The following is a 10,491-nucleotide window of genomic DNA, read 5'->3' as shown; positions in this document are numbered from 1 at the left end:
TATTCTGAAAAAAACAGAGTCACTGAACTGGGGGATTTTCCTTAAGGGACATCTCTGCCATGGATGGATGAGGAGTGTGATGATGCAGTCTTAGCTGACCATATTGGTGTGGAAGCAGGAAGCAGTTTCTTTCATTAGCTGGTTTTGTTCTAGATAAGCTGTAAATTCAGAGGGCTGGTGAGGTCCTTCTTGGGATAGGCCAAGTTAAAACTACTTTGACTGGACATCTCCAGGTGGTTCCCTCAACTCTCTCCTTTGAAGGAGGAATGTCACATGGCTCCTCCAATGGTTTTCCTTATCCAGTTGAGGTGTTTGTTTGTAAGGAGAATGTAGACGCCAGGTTTTTTGGGGTCACCACACTTCCCAAAGGAAGTGACACCTCTGAAAATGTTATCACATATCAGAGGACTTCCAGAATCCCCCTGGAACAGAAAGTCATGCATTTTAAATATAAGTACTTTTCAAAGATGATATATTTCTTCATTCGCTCACTTAATTCATTTCCCTTATTTAAAGGCTAACTCAATATCAATTTTAATGATCATCTTTAATGAATCCTTTTTGGACCAGGGAGCATTTCTTCATGTGGCTCTGTACAATAAGCAGTCAACCATAAGGTCGGTTTGAACCACAAAGTCGGTGGTTCAAACTCACCAGCTGCTTCTTGGAAACCCTAATAGGGTCACTATGAGTTGGAACCGATTTGACAGCTCTTAACAGCAATGGTGGGATTATGTAAGGATTAAATGACATAATGAAGAAGTTGGTAGTTCCTGGGACCTGAAAAATACCGGGTGTCAATATCATTATTGAGAGGGCTGGAAAGTACTTACAAATGGTGGTTAAATGGTATCCTGTATAGGGATTCCGAGGAGCGGCTGGTAAATTTGAACTGCCTATTTTGTGGTTCAAACCAACCTTGTGGTTGAGTGCTTATCCCAGAGTGCCACACCAGGACTCCAGATTACCCCATTGTTGTTGTTAGTATGTGCCGTGGAGTCGGTTCCAACTCATAGCAACCCTGTACAGGGTTTCTGAGGCTGTAAATCTTTATAGAAGCCGAAGCCTCATCTTTCTCCTGCAGAACAGCTGCTAGTTTTGAACTGCTGACCTTAAGATTTGCAACCTGATTTGTAACCACTATGCTACCAGAGCTCCTTAAATTACCCCATTAGATAAGTATTATTATGAGTATCAGTGGTTCCAACTCATAGCAAATCTATGTAGGCTTTCTGAGGCTGTAAATCTTTAGGGGAGCAGAAAGCCTCATCTTTCTCCTATGGAGTAACTGGTAGATTTGAACTATTAACCTTGCAGTTGGCAGCCCAGCTTGTAATTCAGTATGCTAGGGCTCCAGCACTATTATCATCATTATTATTAACACCCCTACTTATCTGTTCTAAGGATCAATTAACACACATTTATCTTTTCCAGTAATTTTCCTTTTGAAGGAGACAGTTTTGGAGAAGATGTGCAAATTCATTTTTCTCAGTAAAACAAAGACATTACTTGTGAAAAAACAATTGTTTCCCTCAGTCTAGTTATGTGCTCTTCTTAGTTAATAGATATTAGGATAAGAAACTGAATATTGGGATTATGGAAAACTTGAGGTGGGATCTCAACTACAGCTAATTCTGACAAAGTACAATAGCTAAGCCATCTCAGGCCAAGAAGTGCTGTTGTTAAGTGCTGTTGAGTCTGTTTTGACTCATAGCAACCAACCCTGTAAAGCGTTTTCAAGGAGCAGCTGGTGGACCTTGTGGTTCACAGTCCAGTGCTGATCCTACCAGGAGTCCAAGAAGTACTTGGTACTATTTCATACAATCTTTCCAAATCCATTCCCAGATCTATCAGCCCTCATTTTGTTTCCTCTCTGACCCTATAAAATTGCCTCTGGGCCAAGAGTTCTAAATAGGTTCAACCCTGGAAAGCCTGTTCTTGGCACAGAAGAGGAAAAACAATATAGGAACTGAGAGTCAGATTGTTGTTGTTAAATGCTGTCGAGTCAGTTCTGACCCATAGCGACCCTCTAGAGGGTTTCCAAGGAGCGACTGGTGAGCTTGAACCACCAACCTTATAGTTCCAACTGACTTTGCAGTCTAACGCATTAACCCACAGTGCCAAGCCAGGACTCCAAGAGTCAGATAGCCTGGGTCAAATCCAGGTCCGCTCTACTTATAGGTTCTTTAAATTAGGAAAATAAATAACTCTCCATGCCTTGATTTCCTGAACTTTTAAGCCTCAGGATAGTACAAACAGGTCATTTGCTGGGTTGCTAACCTAAACATTGGAGGCTCAAGTTCACTCAGAGATACCTTGAAAGAAAGGCCTGGTGTTCTACTTCCGAAAAATCAGTTATTGATAACCCTTTGGGACTCAGTTCTACTCTGACTCACATGGGGTTGCTAGAAGGTAGAGTAGACTTGATGGCAACTGGTTGGTTCAAAACAGGGGTAATAATAATAGGGCTGATCTCATGGGTTATTTAAGAATGAAATGGCATAAGGAAGAACCTAATAGTTCCTGGAATCTCAAAAACACCAGGTGTTGTTTTTATTGCTAGGGTTGGAGAGCATTTAAAAATGAGGGTTAAATGGTATCCTGAAATTATCATTAATAAAGAAGTAATGTTCCCTGGGAGTTCTGGTATGGCCCTGTGGGCTAATGCACCAGACTGCAAAGTTATTTGAGTTGCAAGGTTGGTGGTTCAAGCTCACTAGCTGCTCCTTGGAAACTCTATACAGGGTCACTATGGTTTGGAATCAACTCGACTGAGCAGAAGGATTCACACTAGACGAAGGAGTACATACCACCACATCAGTTCCAGACTGTATTCCCTGTAAATCTTGTACATAAAAAGTAATACTGATTGTCTACCCTGTTCTTCCTGGTAGCGGTGGTTGTGTGCTGTGGAGTCGGTTCCCACTCATAGTGACCCTGTTGAGAGTTTCCATGGCTGTAAATTTTTATGGGAGCAGAAAGCCTCATCTTTCTCCAGTGGAATGACTGGTAGTTTCAAACCGCTGACCTTGAAGTTAGCAGCCTGACTCGTCACCACTATGCTTCAGTTTTAGTTTACTTACTTTGCATGAATCACTTTCACCTTTTTTATCACCAGCACAGATCATGTCGTTGCTAATAATTGGCTGGAAGTTGTAATACTTTGCACCGTTGCATATTTTTCGGTCTATCACAGTGACGTTGACTTCTCGCAAGGTATCCGAAACTCCACACGGGTCTGTTTTGGTGCTTCCCCATCCTGCCACATGACACTTTGTGTTGGGTTTGACGTCTTCTCCTGTTTTTGGTAGTGGAAGTAGTCCGACAGCTTTGTTAATTGTTGCTCTACCTTTCAGCTAGAAAGTAGACAGGAGATACAGGTTTAGGTGAGGACAACAGTGACAAAACCCAGAAAAGATCCCTAATTGGAACATAGACCTTGCTTATTTAGGATATTTTTATGGCTTGCAAGATAGTCCATCTAATTATTAAATTAGTAGTCGACTTAAAAAAAATAAAAAGGCAGCGCACTTTTCCAGATGTCCTTTGCTAGACCAGTCTATGCAAACAATTCAGTTGATTGGTCAGTGGCGGTTTTGTGGTTGAAATGTTGTAGACAGATCAATTGTTATTCAATTCAGATGTTTTTAGGTTTGTGACCCTGCTGATACTGAGACCAATAGAAGCAAACCAGGGCTGAAGTGGTGCGTGGATTCTCCATGTCTGAGTGTGTGCAAATCCACCTGAAGGGTTCATCTGTCTTTAGGTGCTCACTCACCTTCTCTCTTTTCATTCATTTCTCAAGCCCTTTTCTGGGCTTACCACGCTCTCTTTCTGAAGAGTAAAAGCAAGGAGAGTAGGGTCGAGTTTGAGTAGGGAGTTCTTATTGTGTGCCATTGAGTTCATTCTGACAAGCTTAAGGTTTTCTAGGCTGTAATCTTTATGATAGCAGATCACTATGTCTTTTTTCCTGTAGAGCAGCTGGTGGGTTTGATCAGCCTACCTTTTGCTTAGCAGCCTAGCTGCTTAATCATTGTGCCACCAAGCTCCTTCAGTAGTTGGGGAGAGGGAGAAAATTGTAGTTCTGACCTATCTTCTTCCCTAAAACTCACTTTGAAATTCAGAAGATCCTGGTCCTACAGACCTTCTAAAATCACAGGAGTGTGGTCAAACATGGCATGGTCATATTCCTTTCGTTGAATCCTCTCAGACTCATCCTAGAAGACTGTCTCACTACCTCAGGGGCCCTTTTGCATTGCTAATGTTCCCAGCACCCACCATGCTCACATTTAGAAGGCGAAGTGGCCACAGATGACAGTCTTTACATAGAACATGACTTGAAATGCCTATGTGCTCCTTCCCTCCATCTTCCCACTCACACTGTCTCATGACTTTCATGCATGTCCATCTGATTGGATTAATAAGGAGGAAGGAGAAATCCTGAAAGGGACTTTGGGTCTTAATGAGTTGATCAAAATTGAAATATAGGAAGCATATGTTTGTAAGTAACTGTCTTTTCAAGCTCTCTTAGTCAAGCACATAGGGTAGCAATGACCACACAATTAGGGTTTAACCCCAGAAGGTTACCCATGGTGAAGTCCTGACACCCTCTTTATGATTTCTTTGGCAGCATCACACTACTGTCCACAGTGTCAGTGATGATGGGGAGTCCCTGACCCTACTCCAACATCACTGAGCCCTCACCTCTCCTTATCCCAACCACCTGTATGATTAACTATCTAGGCCCTGATGTAGACCTGGCCACTTTTATCACTTGCTTAAAACCGAATCCAGAATCGCTTTTCTTTTTTTATTTATTTATTTTTTATTATATTTTCTGCTGTCTGACTTAACTCCATCCCTTACCAGGTATCAGACACTATTTTAATGTCGACAGACATAGCAGTAAATAAAACAGAAAGAATAATGCCCTAGCCTGTGGACCTTAAATTCCACTGGAGGAGGCAGGCAGACAAATAAAACCTAAAATACGTTAGAGGGTACTATGTGTTATGGAGCAACATGAAGAAGGAAATTGAATTAGGGAGTACCTACTGCATGGGCTGGGGAGCATAGAATGAGGGGAGAGTTACCTCACTAGGAATTAGAGTGTGTGTGTGGGAACACAAAGGGAGAGGCCCAGCCGGACAATCTCCAGCCTCAAATTGTAAGTATTAGGGGGCAGAGCAGGTAGGGGTTTTGCCCAAAGCAGAGCTCTCATGTCTTCTCTAGGGTTTCCATCTTGTTGATGGAGGCATGTAGAGCCCCCTGGGCTTCTTTTTAACTCCTAGAGGTGAAATTCTTCTTCAGTCCTGGACTGGTGTAACAACCTCTGTTCACACTCTGCCTGCCAGTGCTTTCTGCACAGTACCCAGAATGATCATTCTCATAAAGAGTCTGATCCTATCACCACCCTGCTTATAACAGTGTCCCGTTTCTAACTTCTTAAATTTTGCAAGACTTGCTTCATTGTCTATGTTCCTTCCTTTCTCAAATCTCATGGTGACTTTCTGCCCTCTTCCTCCATTTGTATTTTTCAAAGTTAGCCCTTGTATAGCTGTTCTTCCTTCCTGGAAGTCCCTTCCCTTCTTTTCTTCTGGTGGACTCCTGCTCATCTTCTCATTGTCCAGGAAGAATTTTGTTAGCATTTGTTGAACTGAAGTAATTCTCAGAGAAAGAACATCTGTTGAACATAATGTTGGGTCCTAGCTTTCTTTGTTACACTAAGCCCCAAGCATTAGCCAATACTGCTTGTAAAGTTGAGCATGTTAACTCTCTAGTTTCCCATTAAAATGATCAAACCAAAAAAATTTAAATGCTTATAGATTTTTTTTTTTAAAAATACATATTTACCTGAATCAGTTGAAGGTCCCCTTCATGTGTCTGTGGATCATTGCATGGATAGGTAAACGTCTTGTTAAAGGAAAATATTTGCTTAAATTTCTCATTATGGCCTATAGAGTGGGCCCCAAGAATAATTTGAGTGCTGCGTTTTCTGAAACAAACAACAACATATAATTTATGTAAGAGAGTAGATGTAAAATAAAGCTAGGACTTCACTAATTTGTGTCTGATGAGTTCTTCCAAAAGGGTCACAAGTAAGCACAGTAAGACAGGGGGTGCTTATAAAGATTTTTCTCTTTTGATGTTTTAACACTTTTTATCTAAAACTCCTAAGATGTTTGGTATTATAAATTGCCTCAATTTCAAAACATCATTTCAAGGAAAAAGCAACAAGATGGTAATCCTGAGTTATAAAAGTGTGGAGAAGTATGGTTGAGTGTTGCCCATAGAGGGTTACCTGATGGGCAGTGCATGGTGGATGGGGGTGGTGGTGTGGGGTGTGGACAGGGAAAGAAATCCTGCTTATTTCTCCACATGTATTGAATTTGTGGAATAAAGCATTTCCCCTCATGGCCTTCTAGGTTGTTGACACCGAACAGAAAAGATTAAAGTCACGAAGCAAAGTAGATGTAGTGTGTTTTCTTTTCTGTCCTTCAGAGAAATATGGTTCTTTGTTGAAGTCTTCAAAGATGAGAAAGTTCAACCATAGTCATTTTTTTTTATAGGTTGGACTGAAAAAGTTGAACTTTGGTTTTATAGTGAAAATTTAAAGCTGTTGCAACAAATATTTGTGTATACCACACACACACACACAAACACACACACACAAGCAAACAAACTAGGACCAATCCAAATTTAGTTTATGAACCTACTGAAAGTTATTCTGGGGACGGTGGACAAAAGTATTTCCTGATCTACTTGGTTGACTTTGCACCAAGCAGGCAACCACTCATCTGCCATTTTCTCATACTGTGGTGGCTTGTCTGTTACTGTGATACTGGAAGCTATGCCACCAGTATTTTAAATATCAGCAGGGTCACCTATGGTAGACTTTCCCAACTAAGACAGACTAGGAAGAAGGAGAAGCAGACCACTTCTGAATGGTTAGCCACTGAAAACCTTATGAATAGCAGTGGAACATTGTTAGACACAGTGCTGGAATATGAGCCCCCTCTGACTGGAAGGTACTAAAAGTATGACTGGGGAAGAGCAGCCTCCTCAAAGTGTAATTTATTTTGATTATGTGATTGGAGCAAAGGTTTCAGGACTTTCTTTGCTGAAGTGGCATAATTCAAAATGGGAAGAAACAGCTGCAAACATCCATTAATAGTTAGAATGTGGAATATACAAAGTATGACTCTTTGAAATTTGGAAGTAAAAAATGAAATGGAACCTACAAAGATTGATATCTTCGGCATTAGTGAACTGAAATGAACTGGTATTGGCTATTCTGAATCTGACAATCATATGGCTTATTATGTCAGGAATAACATATTAAAGAGGAATGTTATCATGTTCATTATCAAAAAGAATTATTTCATTATCTATCTTGAAGTACAATTCTGTCTGTGATAGAATAATATTCATGCATCTACAAGGAAGACCAGTTATTGCTGCTATTCAAATTTATCAATTTAAATTTATCAATTTAAAGCCAGTAATGATGATATTTGAGGAATTCTAACTTCTTCTGAAATTGATCAATCATGCAACCAAGATGCATTGATAATTACTAGTGGTTGGAATATAAAAAGTTGGAAAGAAGAGGGGGAGAATCAGTAGTTAGAAAATATGGCCTTGGTGATAGAAATGATGCTGGAGATAACGCAATAGAGTTTTGTAAGACCAAGAACTTCTTCATTGCAAATACCTTTTTTAAAACAATGTAAAAGGTGACTGACTATATACCTGGACATCACCTGATGGAATACACAGGAATCACATTGACTACATCTGTGGGAAGAGATGATGGAGAAGCCCAATATCATCAGACAAAACAAGGTCAGCAGCCAACTGTGGAATAGACCATCAATTGCTCATATGCAAGTTCATACTGAAGCTGAAGAAAATTATGACAAATCCATGAGAGTGAAAATATAACCTTGACTATATCTCACCTGAATTTAAAGACCACCTCAAGAACAGATGTGATGCATTAGACACAATGACAAAAAACCAGAAGAGTTATGTGATGATCAAGACCATCACACATGCAGAAAGCAAAAGGTCATTAAAAAGACAGGAAAGTAAGAAAAGACCATAATGAATGTCAGGAGAGAAACTGAAACTTGCTCTTGATTGTAGAGAAGCGAAAGCAAAGGGAAAAATGAGGAAATCAAAGAGCTGAACAGAAAATTTCAAAGTGCGGCTTGAGAAGACAAAGTGAAGTATTAAAATGATCTGTGCAGACCTGGAGTTAGAAAAACAAAAGAGAAGAACACACTTAGAATTTCTCAAGCTGAAAGAACTGAAGAAAAATTCAATCCTTGTGTTGCAATATTGAAGGAGTCCAGTGAGCTCTGGTAGCGCAGTGGTTACGAATCGGGCTGCGAGCTGCAAGGTCAGCAGTTCGAAACTACCAGCCGTTCCGCGGGAGAAAGATGAGGCTTTCTACTCCAGTAAAGATTTACACCCTCAGAAACTCTGTACAGGGTCGCTATGGGTTGGAACCGACTAGATGGCCTTTAACAACAACAACAACAACATGGGCAAAATATTGAATGGTGCAGAAAGCATCAAAAGAAAATAGAAGGAGAGAGCGGTTTGGGGGCGGGAGAAGCAGAGACAGGTAGGGGAGAATCCTCTGCAGAGATGCGAAAAAACCAGAGAAGGTGCTTTCTGGGAGCAGCTCTAGAGATTTTGATCTAATATAAGGTAGGGGGCATCAGTTTTTTTGTGCCCATCGGTGCATAAATCTGACTGTGGCGGGAATATATGGCGATTTCTGAATTGTTTGGGACATTGTCTGTGGGCCCCTCATCCTGGACTGAGCTCAGAGTGTAGGGCCACAGTCAGGCTTATACAGAGCAAAAAGCCATGGAGTGGCATCTGGAAAAAGAGGTGTGACTATTTTTCACTTTTCTTTCCTCTCCCCTATTGCATCCTTTCTGCCCAGCCTGGGCACCTTCAGGCAGGTGAGAGTGCACCCCCCAAAGTGTCCAACGTTGCACCCACAGCTTTTCCATGGCACAGGGAGGAAATCCCTGGGAGCCCCAGCAGTCCCACAAGCTAATCCTTTGGCGGCTTCTTATGACGTCTGACTCTGGGACTCAGCCCTGAAGTTGACCTGGGTGGGACCCTTTATTCTTGCCTTACTTAACAAGAGACAGCAGGTCTGAACATACAGCCAAACCATATGTGCACCTTGTAAAACCCCAACATAAAAAGCAAGAGCCAACACCAACTACTATATACAAGGACACAGCTATTTTTAGAATTATGCTGTGCATGCGCAGATACCTAACTGACCTTCAGAGATAAAAACGGTGGACAGTCTTTCTTCCATTCATTTCTCAACATCTATCTGCATACCTCCATGGTGGTGACTAGAGAATGGGCCTGAGTGAGTGTACACCCCTACCCACAGCTGGAGGTTTCTACTGTGCATGCACAGTGACCTGCGCAACAAAGGCTACTGGACAGTTGGATACAACTGTATCTGCCTATGGAGACATATATAAAATCCTAAAAGAAAAAACTGCCAACCAAGAATCATCTATCCAGCAAAACTGTCAATCAAATATGATGGTGCAATCAAAATATTCCAGGATATACACACGCTATATCCTGAAATGTTTTGATTGCACCATCATATTTGATTGACAGTTTTTGTCAAAAAGAGATTTTGTCAAAGCCAATCCAGCACTTCAAAACATCATAAAGGGAGTTTTTTGGAATGAAAACCAACAAGAATAGATAAGAACCAGAGACTGACAGATGTGGCAGCACCACTTGGAACTCATTCAAAAGATAGCAGCGTTGAACAGAACCTAAAGCTACAACAATGAATTCAGAGGACCTGCTAGGCCAATCAAAGATTAAAATAATAACAATGTCAAAGAAGGGAAAAATATAGGAACAGCTATCCAGGTGGTGAGGAGGTCATGTAGATTGCAGGATAGAATAGACTGTCATAAATGGAGGGAAAAGTTAATAGACTAGAGGGTAACCTCAAAGAAAGTTAATACTTCATAACAGACCATGAAAATGAAGACCCAAGCAGAACAAAGAAACATTAAAACTAAGAATAAACTGACAAGAAATAGCACAAAAAACATGAACTCAGTATAAGAAAGCATGCAGAGCAAAGGAACGAACAGCCCCACAAAAATTAACATAATGACAGCAATTAATTCATACCTATTGATAACTACACTGGTTGTCAGTGGATTGAATGCACCAGTGAAGAGACAGAGAGTGGCAGAATGGATAAGAAAGCAAGACCCTTCAATACGCTGCCTGCAAGAGACACACCTCACATACTGACAAAAACACACTAAAAGTTGTGTCGAGTCAGATCTGATTCACAGCGACCCTGTATAGGGTTTCTGAGGAGCAGCTGGAGGGTTTCAATCTTAGTTCTTTGTATATTATAATAGAATATAATAGTGAATACTATTGAACTAAGGAGCTCTGGTAACGTAGTGG

The 10,491-nt window shown here is 40.9% G+C and overlaps 1 protein-coding gene across 1 annotated transcript in view; it reads right to left on the bottom strand.

Moving 5' to 3' along the window:
- Window positions 1-269: 269 nt before the first annotated feature.
- LOC102822155 (granzyme A-like) overlaps window positions 270-10,491 on the bottom strand; it is a 19,444-nt gene continuing 9,222 nt past the window's right edge. The window contains exons 3-5 of the mRNA XM_006874634.1: window positions 5,854-5,995; window positions 3,084-3,356; window positions 270-422 (exon numbers count right to left, since the gene is read on the bottom strand). Coding sequence (XP_006874696.1) covers window positions 270-422; window positions 3,084-3,356; window positions 5,854-5,995 — 568 coding nt within the window. The remainder of the gene's footprint in view (window positions 423-3,083; window positions 3,357-5,853; window positions 5,996-10,491) is intronic.

This window comes from Chrysochloris asiatica, unplaced genomic scaffold (genome assembly GCF_000296735.1).
Source record: "Chrysochloris asiatica unplaced genomic scaffold, ChrAsi1.0 scaffold00291, whole genome shotgun sequence".
Classification (NCBI taxonomy): Eukaryota; Metazoa; Chordata; class Mammalia; order Afrosoricida; family Chrysochloridae; genus Chrysochloris; species Chrysochloris asiatica.
This window is presented reverse-complemented; position numbering and strand designations above follow the sequence as displayed.